Source organism: Haliotis rufescens, unplaced genomic scaffold (genome assembly GCF_023055435.1).
Source record: "Haliotis rufescens isolate VD_foot unplaced genomic scaffold, xgHalRufe1.0.p SCAF_5, whole genome shotgun sequence".
NCBI lineage: Eukaryota > Metazoa > Mollusca > Gastropoda > Lepetellida > Haliotidae > Haliotis > Haliotis rufescens.
This window is the reverse complement of record NW_025964223.1, coordinates 1,522,486-1,544,788: the sequence shown is the minus strand read 5'-3', so window position 1 is coordinate 1,544,788 and position 22,303 is coordinate 1,522,486. Positions and strand designations below refer to the sequence as shown.

Sequence of the window (22,303 nt, the reverse complement as noted above, 5' to 3'; positions counted from 1 at the left end):
TGTATCTGTGTCATGATGCCATATTCCCCCTCTGGGAAAAAAGATGTAAGGCATCATCCACTAAAGAAGAAAGAATATGTTTACTTGAACGTGAATTAGAACCCTGGAACGTACATTGTCATGTCATGACACATTGTCCTTTGCATGACATGTGATGGCGATGTGGTGCCTCACTCTCATAGAGAGGGTTCGAATCCTGGAAGGGATGCTACCCCCAAAAGTATGAGAATCTGTGCTAGTCCCCAATACAACATTTGTTACATTTGACCACTTTCTGAAAGGCATTTGGTATTCATCACATGTCATTGGTGGTGGATGTTTGATTGACAGGTTCAGGGGCCGTCTCAAAGAAATACAAATTTGGAAAGGTTGCTTAGTTTTAAAATATTTAAAAAGAATGTGCTATTCATCACAACAAGCAATGTTGGTGTTCCATGTTTAAGTCTGTCTGTCTGAGACACAGGGAGGTTCCATAAGACACCACAAACAGCTTGTGTTTGGTGGACATCCTTTACTTGCTAGGCAAGATGGCGGTACACAACCCTCATTGTCAGTGACCAAACACACAAAGCTGTGATGTTACACACATATGCTGGTAGTAGTGAGACTCCTTGTCACATTATACATGGTATTAGCGGAAAGTGGGAGAATCTCCAGACACTGTCATACACTTGGGCCTGTTGGGAGGGTCATGACCTCTGGACACTGATGAATGACAACTTTCTGGCCAACTCTATATATAAACGTATAAGAGATGTGTGAGACTGCCTCCGTGGTCTAGTGGTAGAGCGCCCGCCCGGAGAGCGGAAGGTCGGGGTTTCGATCCCCAGTAGCGTCATACCGAAAGACATAAAAGATGGTACTTGTTGTTACCCTGTCTGGCGCTCGGCATTAAGGCGCTCAAACAAGGACTGGTTGGCTCGGAGTTGGTAAACTGTGTCTGAGTGGGGTATTCATGTTAACTGTGGCATGGTATGTCAGTGAGCTAGCACTAGAAATCAGCATCAGTCTGACTAGTACAAGCAGCCACACAAACACACACATGTACATGCAAGTCGTTATATAAGTGCAATAATCTTGGACGCGACGTTAAACCCCATTTCACCTCACCTTGTAACATGCGTGACAGAGGCTGGGATGGGGTAAATAGCCCAGTGCACACTGTTGTAGCATGTCATTGTTTGCCAGCAAGGGAAGCGGATATTTGCATGTTTGATAGAGAAAAAAGAATATATGTAGAACCTAAAAAAACAGTTCCATTTCATTTTCTTAGTCCCGATTCCTGAATTGGATTTTACAGTGGCTATTGCCTACCTCCAAAAGTACATACAAAAGATACACAAGCCAAAAGTTATATCTGAAACATCGCTAAGAATGTATTCATCTTAATTTTAACTATTCTAAATATTTGACACATTTGTTAATGATTAAGAAAATTCTTTAATCCTGTTGCCATGTATTAAGGGTACCGTTATCATGTAAGTAAATATGATATGTATATGTAAGTTATGAAATGTAAGTGATCTAGACTACCAGTTGTCAGACTTTCATTTTTTGTGGAAGCCTCGATGGCTGAGGGGGGTTAGGTCATTGACTTTGTGTGCTTTCGTGTGTCGGTTTGAATCTTGGGTGGGACTCAACCCCAAAAAGTACTAGAATCTGTACTTAACTAAGAAAGTGTTATCCCAAATATTACATTTTTTCTGTGTTGTTGTAGATGGCTCGTAGTGAAGAACTGGCTTGTCCACAAAAAGAAGAAGATAGAACTGGCGGCACGCCGGAACTGGAGGAGGTACTGGATGTGCCTGAAGGGAACCACCTTGTTGTTCTTTGACTGTGATGAGGGCAGCACCGTCAACCAGAACAGCGTTCCAAGACATATACTAGGTCAGCCACTATAAGTATTCTTCAGTAACCCATGCTTGCCGTAAAAGGCGACTATGCTAGTTGTAAGAGGCGGCTAAGGGGATCTGGTGGTCATGCATGTCATCGTATCCCGATTGCGTGGATCAATGCTCATGATGTCAATCACTGGATTGTCTGGTTCAGACTCACTTATTGACCAACCGACATCATATAGATGGAATATTGCTGAGTGTGCCATTTAACAAAATATGTCAACTACTCGTTGAATGAAACAGATTCAAAAGAAGGCACATTTGTTTGTCTTGGACTCTATGGAACAATCCCTGAAGAGATTACTGGAAAATATGCAATCTGAGAGAAACAAAGTTTTGGGCATATTAATACTTGTGTCTTCATCATGTCTTTGGAGTATGAATACTTGTGTCTCTCCATCACATGAAAAAGAAACATAACAAAATGGGAGTGACCATTCCTAGAGAGCAGAGCAGATGGTGTATAGTTCTGATTGGGTGTTTGCACCCGGACCTGGCTCTTGACCCAGATTAGTGGATATGCCACTTTCAGAGCCCAACCCATCTGAGAGAACCTTCTGGTGACACTCCTGGTAGTGCCAGGGTCACAGTGACCTTGGTGGTCAGTCCCAACCCATCTGAGAGAACCTTCTGGTGACACTCCTGGTAGTGCCAGGGTCACAGTGACCTTGGTGGTCAGTTGGGAGATTTCACTGTTCGGAATTATTAGTTCTGAAGCTTTGATTTCCGATTAGAACTGGAAAGAAAACATTAGCTGTTAATCTAAAAATTAGACTTCCTGATTCTGAATATGAGAGACAAATTGCCTTACCATTCAGAAAGCCCAACCAATTCAGTTGAGTGTTTTGTCGTATTTTGGTCACAGACAGCAATTTGTCTGCTACATCAACAATCTTAGTCTTTACTTGTATGAACTGGACAAGACAAGGAGGAATGATTTGGCAGGGAATGGCATAGTCCTCTCAAAAGGTCTACACCATGAGTGAGTGAGTGGTTTTACACCGCTTTTAGCAATTCTCCAGCAATATCACGGCGGGGGACACCAAAAATGGGCTTCATACATTGTACCCATGTTGGGAATCGAACCCGGCTCTTCAGCGTGACAAGCAAACGCTATAACCACTAGGCTACCCGACTGCCCGTCTGCACAGTCACGGACAACTTTGGATGAACATTGGATGAAGCTTGCACTATGAGAATCATATCACAAAAAACTTACAATCATGGAACTTTCCCTTAGTGTATGAGCACGAGCTGTGAGAACATTATTAATATTGTTCCTAACATGCTTAAGGATGCATTAAATTACTTATTAGATTTTCCAGTTTTCAAAAATGTGGGGTAGGAGGCAGTTTATTGTTGTATGGTTTATTTTAGATTTATTTTAGAAGAAACTTTTTGTTGCATCTGTGATGTATGAGTGTTGGGTAGGACATGACATATGGTCTATTTCATCAAGTAAAGAAAGAACTAAACATTTACTTTCTTGTCTGTAGTTGTGATGTGTGATGGAGAATTGTTAATATATCATGATATGATGAGTCATGCCCTTTCATGCTTGTCTGGTTTCAGTTATAGAAGGAGGGATTGCCCAGGCCGTGCCCGAACACCCGAAACGAGACTTCATCTTCTCGCTCAGCACGGCATGTGGAGATGCTTACTTGCTGCAGGTGAGCTTCAGGACATAGTCACAACAATGTTAGGCCTCGTATTTCTAATTAGTTGGGTTTGAAATCTAACGAGTGACTGAGTGGTTTAATGCGGCAGTATCCAGTTATATCACGGCGTGTGGGAGGAAAGCCCGAAGTGATGCAGCTCTTTACCACTTTGGTGCTGACAAACCTAGAAACATAATTGAGGCAAACCTGGATTCAAACCCACAATCATAGGTTTCTGGCATGCCCAAGGGATGCAACTCTGCACAGTGAATTGCAGCCCCTTAGACAACTGGGCCACCTGTGCCCCCTTGAAATCTAACCACATTATTAAATCTGCAATTAGTGATGAAAAGTCTTTTGACAATTTTTCTCGGCCTGACTTTTTTTTACAATTCAGCATTTGGATCAGTGTTGATGAAGAACTTCTTCAGTCATGTGAGGTCCTGTAGCTGGTGCTACATCTCTGATCACTGGCTTCAAGGAGTGGAAGATTGACATTTGATGCTGCATATTTCCTCAATTAAGATCTGATTCACATTTTTATGCCATGGAGATTTACTTGATTTTCTATTATTCATTATACAATTTATTCAGGATATAATGATACGATTCAAAATTCATAAATCAATAATTTTACTTTTAAGGGTTATGTAAGTTTACAAGCAGTGTCTAATCACTAATCAGTCTGCATGTTGATGTAGCAAGTTTGTTTGTTGTTTAACGCCGCACTCAGCAATATTCCAGCTATATGACGGCGGTCTGTAAATAATCGAGTCTGGACCAGACAATCCAGTGATTGACATCATGAGCATCGATCCACGCAATTGGGATATGATGACATGCATCGACCAGGTCAGAGAGCCTGACCACCCGATCCCGTTAATCTAGTTGGAATTCTGTTCTTCCAACAAGAGATTTCTGTCCATTTCAGGCTTCTTCCCAAAATGACCTTGAGAACTGGATTCGAGCGATCCATTCAGCATGTGCTTCATCTTACGCTCGACAACATGGGAAGGACAATACACTCAAGCTCCTCAAGAGTGAACTCCTGAAGCTCGACTCAAATGTAGATACTGTAAGTAATATTGTCGTGACAATTTGGAGTGAAATCCTGTTTGTCTAGAACCATTTAGTCTGGAATCAGGCCTTTAGAACTTATGATATCTGTCTACAGAGACACAAACAGACATACACCCATTATGATCCCCCGCCATGAAGTGGAAAGGGGATATAGGAATGTGTGCTGTCTGTTCGTCCTTCCCTCTTTCTGTCCGTCTGTTCATCATGTTTCGTTTCTCGAGCAGAACTTAAAAACTATGAGAGATATCGTAACTAAACTTGTAGCACTGATAGCGAGCGGTTCCTTTGATCTAAGCCGTGCTGTATCCTACAAGTTAAAGCACGTCTGTGCCATGTTCAGCAAGGCCGGCTCCCCACTGGCTGCCATTACAGCAGCAAGCCCCGCCTAGTGAAATGTATACTAAGATACAACATTGTCACCTCAAGGCTCCGCCTCTCGGACCTTTCGCACATCAATCAAGGACCAAGCCAAACAGTGCTGTAACTAGACCAATGTCTCGTCCATGTGTATGGTAACTTTAACTTGGCACATAGATAGTCTAGTAGTGAACTGGTGCCTTATGATAGTTTGGGATTTTTTTTAAATGTATTTTTCGAGTTTCCATGGCAACAACTTTGACTTAGTCTGGACATTGGCGGTGGATATGAGTATTTCATGCTTGTTTGCAGACCAGGAGTACCTTCCAGATTAATGGGATTTTACTGTCGTTGAGAATTGTGAATGATTAACATGTGTATGATATCCTCTACAATAATCACGAGAAGTAACATGGCAGAAATAGAAAGAAAGCATGTAAGAGGTTAGATTCTTCAAAAAATTGTTTATATTCCTGGAGAATTTACTTGGCTGAGACGCCACCCCCATGCCACCCCAACCCCCCAACCCCCCAACCCCCCAACCCCAACCCCAACCCCAACCCCAACCCCAACCCCACCCCAAACTCACCCACCACACAGAAGATATTAAAATGAAGTCATAATTACAATTGTGTGAGTGGAAAGGCGTGTTAATGTGTTAACATATTTCAACAGGATGTGAAAATGAAGAAAATGGCGGAGCTTCAGATGACGGTTGTGTCTGACCCGCGGAGCCGGGTTGCGATTGTGAAGCAGATCGCCCAGTGGGAGGAGAACCTGGAGAAGCTGTACATCGAGCAGTACCGCTTCCGCTGCTACGTGGCCTCCCTGCAGGGGACAGAACTCCCCAATCCCAAGGTCAGTTGGAAGGAACTCTTCGAAACAATGTAGATTAATTTCAATCAAGAGTTTACAAGAGGCTGAAGCGATACACAAGTGCATCGTGAGCTTTCATGCAATGATACGATACACGATGCGTTTTTTTTCTGTATCAAAACAAGACAATACACTTGCATAAATGGACTACTTACTACGGTCACCCACCAACACATTTTTATCAATCAAATATCGCAAAATGTACTCTAATTAGCGTTTCAAGTTCACTACTAAAATTAGCGCGACGATCCTTTGGATCCTGCTCTGAAATATTTATAGAAAAAAAGTTTACGTGTGATTAGACGTAAGTATGCGTATTGTGATACGTATCTATCGTATCGTGACCTATGTATCGTGATACGGATTGTATCGCGCCCTTCTGTATCATTTCACCCTTGGGTTCACTATTGCTTACAACAATGGTTTGCAATAGTTCACAATGATGTATTGAATCTAGTTGTATCTTTGTTCATTTGCTCAGAACAGGGAAAATTGCAGGGATATATGTACAAGTTAGGGCTTGCTGCCTTAATCATAGGCTAAGCATACTAACAAAAATATGACTCATATTTGGGGCCACACCAGACTAGCTCTTGGCATTGGGCATATTAAAATTTCTCACATTTTTTACATTTAAGATTATAATGATATCTTAGGCTAAAAAATAAAAGAACTGGTTCTCAGGCAATGACTATTGAAAATATAGGCGGGTGGTTATTGTTTTTTGTTTTTTTGGCTTGTTCCTACTATTAGGTAACTAGATAAACAGTTGTGTACCATCAACCTGGGAACGGGCCTCCCTACAAACTCCTATTGCCGCCATGATCATAACAAAAGATGCGCAGTAAAGCAGTGCGCATGTAAAGGGAAGTAACTGTGTGTTATATGGGATCGGATTGTTTTTAAGTATTAGGATTATTTTTATTTTTTGGAAAATGGAAATAAAAGCAAAATGTGCTGCAGACTTTATGATGATGAAGGCAGTACCTGAGAACCATGACTATAATTTGTTTTAGCCTTATAGTTTTTCAGTGACGTTGATACCTGTGCTTGTTTGGTTTCTCTGAATGACCATGTCCTTGTAGGAGACAGCTCTCTGTTGAATTGAGGGAATAGGAATGACACACAAACATTTATCTATACCGGTTTGAATTTGTGTGAGCTGAAAGTACAAGCAGACAATGCACTGTATTGATTCTGTGAAAACCACAAGATTGGATCTGGCACTTACAGACAGAGCCTGAATAGAATTTCCTGAAACTGTCAATGAGACATAGGCAAGGCACTTCATGCTGATAGTACAGTATTTATGATTTTCTTTTTTTTGATAATGACAGCAATAACTCTGTTTTTGCAGGTGCTCCTTGCCAATGCTTCGAAGGCCACAAAGACCACTCTTGGCCGTCTGGGGATCTTCACGGTGACGTCGTTCCATGCCCTGGTCTGTGCCAGGAAACCTCTGATACTGCCAAACATCTACGGGAAGGGGGCTCAGAAGGGAGGCATGTTGTCCCCCAAAACTGACACTCTTCAGAAACCAAGGTCAAGGACACCCACAGCTCTGATGGGCGCTGGCGTCAGCACAGAGTGAGATATATTCCCATATTTAACAATTATTTTATATGAGAAAGAGAGAGAAAGATTTGTTTGTGAACTGGACAACAGTCAGCTGTGTGTCAGGACTATACACCAACTTTTGTTTGTTTGTTGTCTAACGCTGCACTCAGCAATATTCCAGCTATATGACGGCGGTGTGTTAATAATTAAGTCTGACCAGACAATCCAGTGATTGACATCATCAGCATCAATGTACGCAAATGGGATACGATGACATGCGACTAATGAGATCAGGTGGTCAGCCTCGCTGACTTGGTTGAGGCATGTCATCGTATCCCATTTGCGTGGGTCGATACTCATGAATATTGGGTTAAATTGGGTACAGAGTTAAACAACGAACAAACAAAACCTGGAGTATATGTGATTGCAATTACCTATTGTTTATCAGCCTACAAATACAAGTCAGTACAGAACATTAAAGATGGAAGCACAATTCTACCATGAATTTGGAAATACTCAATTTTGATTGGTCAGTCAGAGGTATCAAATCACAATACACCCCCTCAAATAAAAAAAGCCAATTTCAACATGGAAGCTAATACTTTTAGAATAATACTTCTTTCACAATCAATGCAGGCATGTTTATATACTAATGTGTACAATAATAGTATACAAAATGCATAGTTACGGTTACTGCAATATACAAAGGATGTGTGACAACACATTTTGTGCAGAAAACTTGAATGAAATCGACAAAGAGCATGTATGTCTTGAGAACAACAGAGAGCTTGCTTCTTTCAATGGCATTTAGAAGTTGGTGTGATTAAGTAAGACGAGTTCTATGGATGAACAACTTCTTTATTGCTATTTGGTACTTTTTTATGTGTAACTGTCTTTTGTGTCACAATGAGCGATATAACATGATAATAGTTGCGTGCTGTGTAGAACGAAATCTTTCCAAAGCTTGCTTAGTTTTCTTTATGGGTGCGCACCTGGTGCTCACCAAGTAGCCGTGCTACATGCTTTCAGAGCCTGCTTGTGTGAAGTATTACAGTGTAAACAAACTGCTTGAGCATCATATTTTGTTTGAAGGCTGCTGTCAGTGAATCCAGAATTCATATCGACAACCCACTAAAAACACTAGACTCAACCCATGCTGCCCTCACTCAATATATTTCCCAACACCAAAGAGTTCCCGTTATTAGGTCATGGTAGAATGGAGATGAACATACTGTAGAGCTAGGTTACCTGTATATTTAACCTTGCTAAATTTAACATTTGAAACCTCACTCTGCACGTTTCATTCCAGATTGAATTTAGTGTGGTTAAATCTACAGGTAACCTAGCTCTCCATTGAAAATACAGTATGTTTATCTCCTAATGAACTGAATATATTTTTGTAGTTTCACAGTGTTGAAAACATAAGTATCTCCAAAAACATTACATGAGAGCCTGTACATAGATGCAGTAAACACATACATGTATGTAGATGACTTGTTGGGGAAGAACTATGGCTAATTAAGTAGGTCTCAGAGCGTGTTGATGCCTCAAGATTACAGTTGCCATGGCTACTATAAGGTCAACGATCTTAGCGCTAAGGTGATCGTTACTCCCATATATATACATAGGCTTACAATGGTATTATCACTAAGATCTCTTTGTGGATCAGGACCCTGGGCTCTATTCCCCAAAGTGATCTTAGCACTAAGTTGATCGTAACTCCCATATTTTAACATAAGTTTACGATGGTATTAGTGCTAAGATTGTTTTGTGGATCACGACCCTGGGCTCTATACCCCAAAGTGGACTTAGCACTAAGGTTATCGTAACTCCCACACTTTAACATAAGTTTACAATGGTATTAGCGCTAAGATTGTTTTGTAGATCAGGGCCCTGTGCTCTATTCCACAAAGTGATCTTAGCGCTAATTTGATCGTAACTCACATACTTTAACATAAGTTTACGATGGTATTAGCGCTAAGATTGTTTTGTGGATCAGTGCCCTTGGCTCTATTCCACAAAGTGATCTTAGCACTAAGACTGTGGCATGTCTAGGAAAAAGTCATGGCCTTAGATGACTTTGTGGATCAAGGCCCAGATCCCCATGGCTCTTAGCGGAATGGAGTTCCTATAGCTAATTTGGTCTTAACACTCTCATTATTCATGTAGACATTTCTATGTTATCTAGGTCACTGATCCCTCTTCCCAAAATTTTACAAGTATGAAATAATTATCTTTAGAATATTTCAACAGTCGTCTTTTCTTCCTGTTGAGTCAGTTAACATTTCAGCAATTATAAAAAACTCCAAGTCGATCGATACAGAAAGGGAGATAACTCTTTGACTTGTCATTCAAAATAACACTTCAAACAACACATTTCTTTCATGTTAGTTTTGTAGCCTGACCTGTGACCATACTTTTTAGAGATTGCTCTAAAAACTATGTTGCATTTTTATTTTGTATTCCAATCACCGACCCAATGGTTTTGAAAAAATATATCCATGAAACTCGGAGAAAGATTGCCTGACGCAAATGTAAGGTGAATGTGTCTGGTTTACAGAGCTGTGTTTAAAACGGGTAACAGCGAGCGTCTCCTGTCAGACTCTATGGACAACTTGACAGAGAAGTCACTCTGTGACAGCAGCCAGGGTACAGAGAGTCTGTCCAGGGTCATGCTGCCCAACAATCAGGTAATACACTCTTCTCACCTGCCTTATCTCTTACCTGTAATCTTCTCACCTGGGGCACAAGGTTACCTTTATTTATACTCTGTGTGAAATACTAGTTTGTCATATTTAGTGCTTGACGTTTTTAGTCAGTCTAACATGAAGCTTTGAGTGTATGTTTTAAATCAGACCTGAATAAGATTAGTTGTTTATGTTAATGCTTGATGTAAATATTATTTCCTGACAAGTTAGCATGAGTCTGCTCACTATGCACAGAAGTATGTGTTAATTTTTAAAACAGCATCAATAAAAATAAACTGTTTTGATTTTCATGATTCTGCAGCAACTATTTTCTTCCAGAGGATATTAGTAATCATGTGGAAATACATGTATATGGATCTACTGGAATTTTTCTGTACCTGTAGGTTAGAATTTCTCATATTCTATCCTGTAGTGTTTAACACTAAAACATCTGGATCCTGGTGTTTAATACTTTTTAACTTAGATTTCTATTAATAATTTTACATGTAGATAGTTTTCATCGTTTGTATACTTACTCTTGAAACTAATTCTTTGTTTCACAATCAGGAGTAACACAACCTTTGATATGTAGATATCTAGAGAAAGATAGCTTATCTATTATGCTAAAGAGCGTCACTTTGTGAAGACTGAGACAATATTATGACAATATAGATAATGATATTAACAAATATACTTTTCCATAGAAATCTTCCTCGATCCTTTGGCTTATAAACAGTTTTTCCAAATTAGTAATGAGGAAGATAGTATGCCCTAGTTGAATGTAGAATGGTTGTTTGGTAGATAGAACGTAGAAATAGTTTAACTTGGCATTGCAGTCCTATGACTTTCAGACAATGCTGGTCGGCATCGACAAGAGGACGACGGTCAGGGATCTGCTGGAGTCCACCTGCAACAAGCGACAGCTGAACCCGCGCGACCACTACGTCCGCATCAAGCCGCTCGGCGCTCCCGACAACAAGTTCCTCATTCCTGACAGGCATGCTTGTATCAAGTCATTGGTGAGGGCATCGTAGAGCCTTGTCCACATACATTTGTTCGATACAATGTTATTTATTGATGGTACAGCTGTTATATAGTGTTATTTGATGGTGCAGATATAGTGTTATTTGAAGGTACAGATGTTATATAGTGTTATTTGATGGTACAGATATGATAAAGTGTTATTTGATGGTACATAGATATGATACTATGTTACTTGACCTTTCAGAAATATGATACATTTATGGTTGATGTTACAGAAGGATGATACATTGTTGGTTGATGTTACAGAAGTGATACATTGTTGTTTGATGTTACAGAAAGATTATCCATTGTTGGTTGATGTTACAGAAAGATGATACATTGTTGGTTGTTACAGAAAGATGATACATTGTTGGTTGATGTTACAGCGGTATGATGCTATAGAGGTTTGCCAGAAGTGTATATTCCAACTTGAGTTGACGAAGCCCTCCAAGGATGGAGTGTTTGGCTTTGCAGTGGAGGCGGAACTTGCCGAAGACTTTGATCGTGATGATGAACTGCGAGTGTATGTGTGTGATGTCACGGGGGGCTGTGTGGCAGAGAAGAGGGGTAAGGATTTAGCATTGATATATTACTATATATGTTCACTACCAGTACATATTCAGAGTTCAATCTTAATTCATTTTGAGCTGCGTTTGAGGTGAATGCTTTTAGGATGGAACTAAATATATGCGTTGTAATAAGAAAGAATCAAACACATCTTTCATATTATATATACAAATAATTTGTATGTTTATTTTTTAGAAAAATATAACTGACTTGATCTGGAAGACACTTTTACCTCCCTTTTAAACTAATAACTATATTATGATTTTCTTTTATTTCATAGCTTTGTTTTGGGGAACCAATTATGGGCCATTGTATATTTTTGTGATAAGGAACCTTTTTGCCTGTTTTCTCTCGAGATGATGCAAAGTTATGATTAGTTACATCCCATGACCTTCACCTCCGTCGTGTCTGTTTCAGGGCTTATAATTGGAGATGAGCTGCTTGTGATTAATGGCAAGATTGTGTCTGAGCTTGATATGGTGTATATAGAAATGTTGCTTCATGAATCAAGGACTCTGTTTCTGACGGTGCGCTCTCTGCGGACGAAGCCACCACACAGTGACTTTATAACGGAGCATGCAAACACATACATAGACAACATGGTGATTCCACCGCCACCCAGCCAGCCAAGGATCACAGACAAAGTTATTGGGAATCTTATTGTGCCAGCACCTGCAAGATCACAGAATGGTGAGATGACTAAACCTCAGCCTGCAAGTAGCACTAGGACAATCTCCCATACATAGACCTTCAACAGTTGTAGCGCTAAGACAATCGTAACTCCCATACTTTAACATAGACCTACAACAGTCGTAGCACTAAGTCAATCGTAACTCCATACTTTAACACAGACCTACAACAATCGTAGCACTAGATCAATCCTAACTCTCATACTTTAACATAGACCTACAACAGTCGTAGCACAAAGTCAATCGTAACTCCATACTTTAACACAGACCTACAACAGTCTTAGCATTTCTCTTAGTATTAATATATGGATTAATATTTGACGGAAGTTACTTCACTCTTAGCTTAGTGGCTAAGGTCACGGAGCAAAGCTTTGCTATTTTGTTAATATTGAAGAAACACTGAAATGGCAGCCAATTTCTTGTTTCTGGTGCCAGAATCCTTTCACAGAATGTTTTACCCTCAGTTGGTTCCCCCAAGTCTTTAATGCCTGGCATCATTCTGTAATTTCCTCATGTGCCAGAACCGCCTCCGTGGTCTAGTGGTACAGCCTCCACCCGGAGAGCGGAAGGTCCGGGGTTCGATCCCTGGCTGCGCCATACCAGAAGACATTAAAAGATGGCACTTGTTGTTGCCCTGTCTGGTGCTTGGCATTAGGGGCTAAAACAAGGACTGGTCGGCTCGGAGTTAGTATACTGTGTCTGAGTGGGGTATTCATGTTAAACTGCGGCATGGTATCTCAGTGAGTTAGCACTATAAATCGGCATCAGTCCGGACTAGTACAAACAGCCACACACACACGTACATGCACGTCGCTATATAAGTGCAATAATCTTGGACGCGACGTTAAACCCCATTTCACCTCTCCTTGTAACATGTTTGACAGAGGCTGGGATGGAGTAAATAGTCAGTATACTGTTTATAAGTGGGGTATTCTGGCATGGTATCTCAGTGGACTAGCACTATTAAGTCAGCATCAGTTCGACTATTCCAAGCAGCCACACACACATACATGTGCATGCACAACGCTATAAGTGCAATTATCTCAGTCGCGACGTTAAACTCCATTTTCACCTCACCTCACCTCATGTGCCAGAATAAGACTGTAATAGAAACATCAAAACAAACTCACTCACTCACTCACTCACTCACTCACTCACTCACTCACTCACTCACTCACTCACTCACTCACTCACTCACTCACTCACTCACTCACTTGAAGCCTAATTAAATTATTGCTGTGTTGACATAATGTATCTCAATATTATGTTGTCTACAACTTCACACACAATTCAAGTGTCCTTCCAGGTTGTCAAAGCTAAAACTCTATTTTTTTCAATGTTAGCAAAACGTCCATGTTGAAGTTGGGTGCCTTCATGTGATGTCTGTTAGCATGGACCGATGTCAATCTGGCATGTGACTGACATGTATCATGTGACTGTTTCAGCCAATGGAAAGCTGCGGAGTGGTAAGGCCCACGAAGGCACCGACCAGATTGATGCTCTGTTAAGGGTAGGTTATTTTACAATTGTTGTAAAATGTAGAGACTGCACTTGTTACAGTTAAAGGGGTACTCAGCTCAGGTTAGTAGGCAGTCCCAGTAGGTTTGTTCAAGTCATAACTCACATTTGTGAAAAATATCAATCTTTTATCTATTGATTACTGTAATAAACAGGATGTGTAAGTTCTACATATGGCATTATTTTCTACGTCGAGACCTACAGTGGGAATTGGGCACTGGACCATCACCACAGTCCTCCTTTAAAAATTTGTTTATGACCTTTCTTTAAGTTGTTACACACTTGACCTAGTCGAAGACTATTTATTATTATTTATACTGAATATTTTATTTGACCAGCATCGAATTATTATATTTTCAATGCCTCGTGGGTTGTCCTACTAGTCTCGTTACTGATGCGGTTGTTTGTCCAGGGAGCGGAACAAGTGACCGCCATCTGCCGCAACTCCGAACCGTCTCTGAGGTCACACTCACCCGACAGCACTGGGTCAGCTCGACCTATGAGCGATGCTCAGCGGATGAGGAAGGTCATCATGGAGCTGATCGAGACAGAGCGGGCGTATGTCAAGGTGAGGATGATGGTGTCTCCTATGTAATGTTGGTTTGAGGGATGACATCTTCTTGAGGCAAGGGAGTTAACTGACTGTAAAAGTCAAAACTAAGCGCCCAGTCAAGATGATCTGATCGATAATCAACACCTTTATTGTAATCTAACAGGTCTTACCTCCTTAAGTGCATCAAATCACTTGAGCACCTTTATTAAAAACATGAAAATACTTGGAAAATATCTGTCGACACCGAGCTGACGGTACACACACTCAGCAAATCATGCAGTCGAATGCTATCTTCATGGCAGTCGCCATGTTGTTTATGAAACGGATGTCGATTTCATTACATGATTTTGACTGGACTATACACACCCGTTAGTCAAAATATAACTCCAAAATTCCTGCCTAGGTTCTTGAATTGCTGCTTCTTCTATGTTTTAATATGAATAGCCCCTCAGGGCTTCATAAGTGTGAGTTGCTTCCCTTAGGCTTTCCAGGAACCTATAACCTTGTGTTTGATTTTCCCTGATTAGGATCCTTGATGTTTTAGCACCATGCCCAAGCATGCATCACTATTGGGTTTCCTAGCACAATATCCTGACACATCATGTATGCCTGAAATTAGGGCTGGAACGATACGCCAACTGTGCGATCTAATTCGTATCATGATGCCTACTTCACGATACGTATCGCAATACTCGTATGTGCTCTTTTCTGTGGTGCAAAGACACGATGGCCAAATACCTGACACAAATGATTTACAGTTGGCAGTGTCAAATATGGTGCAATGGATGAAAATATTTATTTTTTCACTTCTAATTTTTTATACTAATTAGTGTTTGATGTTAGTTATTAAAGCAGACACTTAAGGTATGAATTGATATCTTTTACTTTGTGTGCGACTCGTGATTGATACTCAGTCAGGAAATAAAATATCGCAATCCACCGATGCATCAGTTTATCGTCCCACCTCAAATACTGTCAAAAGCAGTATGTAATCCAACTCACTCATTTACTGATGTTTGAGTGAGTGAGTTGGGTTTTACACTACTTTTAGCAATATTCCAGCAATATCACGGCAGGGAGCACCCGAATTGTTCTTCACACATGACACCAATTTTGGGAATCAAACTCGAACCATACAAACAGCCTAGATACCAATGCAAAATTTTTACCCCAAGCCAGTTACAATATATCCATGACTAAATTGTGTATTCCAGGACTTAAACTGCCTCACAGAGCGCTACCTCGAACCACTGAAGGAAGAGACGTTCCTGACCTCTGACGAGATCGACCAGTTGTTCGGGAACATCCAGGAGATCGTCCTGTTCCAGGGTCAGTTCCTCCACAGCCTGGAGGAGGCCATCGACCAGGAGAAGGACTTCTTCAACACCAGCGACTCGGCACAGTTCAAGGTCAGTCGGGAACCTTTGCATGTTTTGACACATTTTTGTTTATTCATTATCCATGTCTTACATATATTTCATTCTAGAATGCTTCCAAATACATTCAACCCTCATTACCAAAGTCTGTAAGACAATATGTCGAGATGTGTGTAGACAGTGGAGATATTAGAGAGTACAGTGATAGATATTCTAGAGCAGTTTCATCATATTACACCAGTTTCCTACATCCAAAACTGCTCATGTTTATAAAGTGACAGACCGCCTCCGTGGTCTAGTGGTAGAGCGTCCGCCCAGAGGGCAGAAGGTCAGGGGTTTGGTTCCCGACCGCGTCATATCAAAAGACGCTAAAATATGGTACTTGTTGTTGCCCTGCCCGGCGCTCTGCATTAATTGTCTAAAACAAGGACTGGTTGGCTCGGTATTCATGTTATGGTATCATGCAGCATGGTATCTCTGGGCTAGTGCTATAAAATCGGCTTTTGTCCGGACTAATACAGGCAGCCATACACATTGACATACGTCGCTATATAAGTGCAATAATCTTGGACGCAACATTAAACTCCATTTCACCTCACCTATATAGTGAGTAGAGATAACAGATACTAGGTACCTGTAGGTGGTCAGGAATATCGTGTGAATTCTGCTTCCCTATTACTGCTATGGTAGTACTTCTTTGGGTTCTTTTGGAACATTAGAAATATTTATGGATGTTTTTTAATTTCAACATAAATCAATTTCAATGCATGTTTATTCTTTGCTTACATATGAATGCAGTAATTATGATGATATATATGAATTTTTGTAATAGAATCTTTAATTTGAAATAAAGTAGCATGAAAAAGTGTAGGAATTAGTTGTGTAGCTAATAGTATCTTCTTTCTTCTTTGTCTGATCACATGAGTATCATGAAACTGTTAGCTATACAATTTATTGAAGTAAAGTGGAATATATTTGTTTGATTTGCACAGGATACCTGTTTGGCTGTGGGTATAATATTCTGTTGTAATCTTAGACTCTCAGCAACTAGGCAATACAAATTCTTCAATATTCTATGCTTTGATGTTGAATTTCTTCTCACCGTAATGTTATCTAGATCTTGTTGTGATAACATACAGTATCTAGTACACGGTCATGAAATTTGATTGAAAATGTCACCTGATTGATATATCACTGAATGCTTTTATCCTTTCCAAAGTGGTTCAAAGAACCATTTAACACAAGGCAAAAAAAATTCAGCTAGCATGATAGCCCTGAAATGCACTGACAGGCACAAAATTGATATAAATTTCAAAAGGTCACGAACATGATTGTGTTCAGAAAGTCGCAGATGTAGATGACGTCATCACGAAGGCATCATATCACATCACGTTTTCGGAATTTCGTATCAATTTCATTAATTTCATGACACGCTCAATTGCATGAGATGAGTATCAGGACTGATGTTGCATGTGTTGATGCATGGTGTGCGCACCGGTGTGGCAGGTGCCTGCTAACAGTGATCACGGAGACATGCACAGCTTCCGCTGGTACCTGTTAATCTTATTGTCCAATCATGTCATGTTCCTGGACCAGTATGTAGTTTTTGATTACCAAAATAATTATTTTGTTGGCTATATTAATTTTGGGTAAAATGTGTTGGGTTTAGCATGAATAACAAATTAAACATCACCTAGGAGGTAAACTGTAGGGTTTTATAGTGATGGTCAGATACACTGTTTAAACATTAACTGAATAATCCTTCACCTTTCTATTAAAAAAACTGCCATTGAATATGTCCAGTAGAAGAAAATTATCTTTTTTTATTTCCTATGTCATTATGTCATTGTCATTATGTCATTGTATACACGACGTTCCTCCATCAACCGTGAATACATCGTCAATACTTCACGGGTTTGTGAACACAGCGTTCTTCTATCATCGTGAATACATATGGCCGCTTGGCATTGTGGGAAGGATGTGTCTTCTTGATAAAAATTATAAAATGGGGCCATGTATAACTTACTAATGGAGCTCGAGCATGGATTTTGTGTGAACCTGCCATCATCTGATTTTGAGTAATGTGTGGAGTACATGGCCATAAGTGTGATGTAATCTGAGCACTGATTGGTCAGAGAACCGTCTGGTTTCCCTCTGACTGGAACCAGGCTCTGGTTTGATTCGTTGGTTAAAAATAGCGACTTCACCTGGGTGATGGGTGAGCGGAGTGTATACAAACCCAGGAAGTACTCAGTGTTCCTCTGCAGAAGTAAGTTGTGTATTAACAAGACTTGGTTTATTTTCAGCGTGTGTTATTTTCCCTCGGTGGGTCGTTCCTGTACTATGCCAATCACTTCAAGGTGTATAGCTCATTTTGTGCCAGTCACTCGCGATCTCAGAAAATATTCAACTTGGGTAAGTTGCATTATACAGAAAAGTTCTGTAAAATATTTCTACAAGTAGTATTTGATAGTTGTAAGGGTACACAGAACAAATGAGATGTGTCTTACAACTGTATCATATTTTGCTGCTCCCCATGTTTTGTGTTATATTTTTATGGCCCCCTCCCGATAATAAATGACCAATCTCTTAATAATAAATATTCAAATTTATAATTTTTCTATTTGAAAATATAGAACTGTCATTTTTTCACACCACCACCAACCCTATATAGTTGTAAAAAATTTGGCGAACCCCCCACTTTCACTGTGTAATTTTTTCAAGACCCTCCCTTAATCCCCCCACCCTCCCTCCCCTCTTCCCTCCTCCCTCACTTCCCTCCCCTACAATAATTTGCCTGATTGAACATTTCAAAACGGAACTGTATGAACATAACTTATTTACACAGATTATACCTCAGCGATAAAACATGAAGTGGATGCCTCAGTTCCTTGTTTACAAATACCCAGCACTCTAACCCTATAAACACTGCACATAAGGAGAGTCTCGTCTAACCCTATAAACACTGCACGTAAGGAAAGTCTCGTCTAACCCTATAAACACTGCATGTAAGGAGAGTCTCGTCTAACCCTATAAACAGTGCACGTAAGAAGAGTCTCGTCTAACCCTATAAACACTGCACATAAGAAGAGTCTCGTATAACCCTATAAACAGTGCACGTAAGGAGAGTCTCGTATAACCCTATAAACAGTGCACATAAGGAGAGTCTCGTCTAACCCTATAAACAGTGCACATAAGGAGAGTCTCGTCTAACCCTATAAACAGTGCACGTAAGGAGAGTCTCGTCTAACCCTATAAACACTGCACATAAGGAGAGTCTCGTCTAACCCTATAAGGGGTGGTCGGGTAGCTTTGGTTAAAGCGTTCGCTCGTCACGCCGAAGACCCGGGTTCGATTCCTGATATAGGTACAATGTGTGAAGCCCATTTCTGGTGTCCCCCGCCCTGATATTGCTGGAATATTGCTAAAAGTGGCGTAAAACCAAACTCACTCACTCACTCTAACCCTATAAACAGAGCACGTAAGGAGAGTCTTGTCTAACCCTATAAACAGTGCACATAAGGAGAGTCTCGTCTAACCCTGTACATAAGGAAAGTCTCATGTTTAAGGCTACTTGTCAACTCAATGGGCTGTTTGGTGACTATCTTTTGTCCCTCTGAGCTGTTACAAATCCATTGGGCTTTAGGGTAGCCAAGTGGTTAAATCATCCCCAGTATTTCAGGTATCTGCTGTCTTGATATTGCTGGATTGTTGCTAAGCAGAACAATATCATAATCATTCACTCACTCAGTACAAACCCATGTCTTGTGCACAGATGCCAATGAAGCTCTGAAGAACTTCCTGCGCGCACGCAACCCCAAGCAGCAACATTCAGCCACCCTGGAGTCCTACCTGATCAAGCCCATCCAGCGCATCCTCAAATACCCTCTGCTGCTGCAGCAACTCTGCCACCTCACCTTGCCGGACACTGACGAACATCACCATCTCTCAGGTAACTACCCATAACCTGACACTGACGAACATCTCCATCTCTCAGGTAACTACCCCACACCTGACACTGACGAACATCACCATCTCTCAGGTAACTACCCAACACCTGACACTGACGAACATCACCATCTCTCAGGTAACTACCCAACACCTGACACTGACGAACATCACCATCTCTCAGGTAACCACCCAACACCTGACACTGACGAACATCACCATCTCTCAGGTAACTACCCAACACCTGACACTGACGAACATCACCATCTCTCAGGTAACCACCCAACACCTGACACTGACGAACATCACCATCTCTCAGGTAACTACCCCACACCTGACACGGACGAACATCACCATCTCTCAGGTAACTACCCAACACCTGACACTGACGAACATCACCATCTCTCAGGTAACCACCTGACACTGACGAACATCACCATCTCTCAGGTAACTACCCAACACCTGACACTGACGAACATCACCATCTCTCAGGTAACTACCCAACACCTGACACTGACGAACATCACCATCTCTCAGGTAACTACCCAACACCTGACACTGACGAACATCACCATCTCTCAGGTAACTACCCAACACCTGACACTTTGTCCTCTTGTTATTTACATTATGTATAGATAGATTTTGTAATGAAGTTGATGCTAACAATGTGACCTTGACCTTGACAGAGGCGCTGCGAGGGATGGAAGCAGTAGCAGAACACATCAATGAAATGCAGAAGATCTATGAGGAATACGGATCTGTTTTTGACGACTTGTCTAAGACCTTCAAGGAAGTTCACCCGTCGAAGAAGGTGAAGGTCGTTGGCGGGGTAACTGACACATACGTGTTTGGTGTTGTCATCAGTCACTGTGTATAGTCAGTCCTGCTGTTATCATTGATATTTATGTGTATTGTCGTGAGATGTTGAACTTAAGTAGAGATATCTCTCTAGATGACCTCGGGCAGTCGGGTAGCCTAGTGGTTAAAGCGTTCGCGTGTCACGCCGAAGACCTGGGTTCAATTCCCGACATGGGTACGATGTGTGAAGCCCGTTTCTGGTGTCCCCCGCCGTGATATTGCTGGAATATTGCTAAAAGCGGCGTAAAACCATACCCTTTCACTCGCTCACTAGATGATCTCACCATCCCCTCCACCCCACAATGGACGTGTCTGGCAGTGACGAGGCAGCAGTGTTCAGGAGGTACTAAGATCTAAGAAGTGCTGCACAGTCTCTAGACATCATTTAAAATAAATAAGTGCCAGGCTGTTTGATCAAAGGTGCCACAATTCACTGTTGTATCCCATAACCATACCAGAATCACCACCCGTGAAGATCCGGGTTAGAATTGATCTTCAGCAACCAATGCTTGTCCCCTGTGAAGATCCGGGTTAGAATTGATCTTCAGCAACCAATGCTTGTCCCCTGTGAAGATCTGGGTCAGAATTGATCTTCAGCAACCAATGCTTGTTCCCTGTGAAGATCTGGGTTAGAATTGATCTTCAGCAACCAATGCTTGTCCCCTGTGAAGATCCGGGTTAGAATTGATCTTCAGCAACCAATGCTTGTCCCCTGTGAAGATCTGGGTCAGAATTGATCTTCCGCAACCAATGCTTGTTCCCTGTGAAGATCCGGGTTAGAATTGGTCGTCAGCAACCAATGCTTGTCCCCTGTGAAGATCTGGGTCAGAATTGGTCTTCAGCAACCAATGCTTGTCCCCTGTGAAGATCTGGGTCGAGTTGATCTTCAGCAACCAATGCTTGTCCCCTGTGAAGATCCGGGTTAGAATTGGTCTTCAGCAACCAATGCTTGTCCCCTGTGAAGATCCAGGTTAGAATTGATCTTCAGCAACCAATGCTTGTCCCCTGTGAAGATCTGGGTTAGAATTGATCTTCAGCAACCAATTCTTGTCCCCTGTGAAGATCCGGGTTAGAATTGATCTTCAGCAACCAATGCTTGTCCCCTGTGAAGATCTGGGTTAGAATTGATCTTCAGCAACCAATGCTTGTCCCCTGTGAAGATCCAGGTTAGAATTGGTCTTCAGCAACCAATGCTTGTCCCCTGTGAAGATCTGGGTCAGAATTGATCTTCAGCAACCAATGCTTGTCCCCTGTGAGATCCGGGTTAGAATTTATCTTCAGCAACCAATGCTTGTCCCCTGTGAAGATCTGGGTCAGAATTGGTCTTCAGCAACCCATGCTTGTCCCCTGTGAAGATCTGGGTCAGAATTGGTCTTCAGCAACACATGCTTGTCATTAAAGGCAACTATGCTTGTCTAAGAGTCGACTTACGGATCGGGGGGTCAGACTCGCTGACTTGGTTGATGCATGTCTTCTCATCCCACTTGTGTAGATTGATGCTCATGATGTCAATCACTTGAGTGTCTGGTCCTGACTCGATTATTAACAGACTGCCGTCATATAGCTGGAATATTGCTGAGTGCGGCGTTAAACAACAAACAACCAACAACCGGATTTCCAGTTAGAACTGCTCCTATCAACCTTTGCTAATATGTCTT

General features: G+C 41.3%; 1 protein-coding gene across 11 annotated transcripts in view; it reads left to right on the top strand.

Moving 5' to 3' along the window:
* Window positions 1–22,303, top strand: part of LOC124111827 — a 229,313-nt gene that overhangs the window by 197,045 nt on the left and 9,965 nt on the right. For 7 of the 11 annotated variants that reach the window (XM_048384512.1, XM_048384511.1, XM_048384506.1 and 4 more), the window contains 16 exons: window positions 1,718–1,887; window positions 3,471–3,568; window positions 4,488–4,631; window positions 5,669–5,851; window positions 7,227–7,456; window positions 9,987–10,116; window positions 10,950–11,132; window positions 11,523–11,703; window positions 12,121–12,393; window positions 13,838–13,902; window positions 14,323–14,478; window positions 15,678–15,872; window positions 16,832–16,846; window positions 18,146–18,254; window positions 19,615–19,791; window positions 20,474–20,616. In XM_048384512.1, coding sequence (XP_048240469.1) covers window positions 1,718–1,887; window positions 3,471–3,568; window positions 4,488–4,631; window positions 5,669–5,851; window positions 7,227–7,456; window positions 9,987–10,116; window positions 10,950–11,132; window positions 11,523–11,703; window positions 12,121–12,393; window positions 13,838–13,902; window positions 14,323–14,478; window positions 15,678–15,872; window positions 16,832–16,846; window positions 18,146–18,254; window positions 19,615–19,791; window positions 20,474–20,616 — 2,452 coding nt within the window. The remainder of the gene's footprint in view (window positions 1–1,717; window positions 1,888–3,470; window positions 3,569–4,487; window positions 4,632–5,668; window positions 5,852–7,226; window positions 7,457–9,986; window positions 10,117–10,949; window positions 11,133–11,522; window positions 11,704–12,120; window positions 12,394–13,837; window positions 13,903–14,322; window positions 14,479–15,677; window positions 15,873–16,831; window positions 16,847–18,145; window positions 18,255–19,614; window positions 19,792–20,473; window positions 20,617–22,303) is intronic. The other 4 variants (XM_048384508.1, XM_048384509.1, XM_048384507.1 and 1 more) reach the window with 4 other exon arrangements.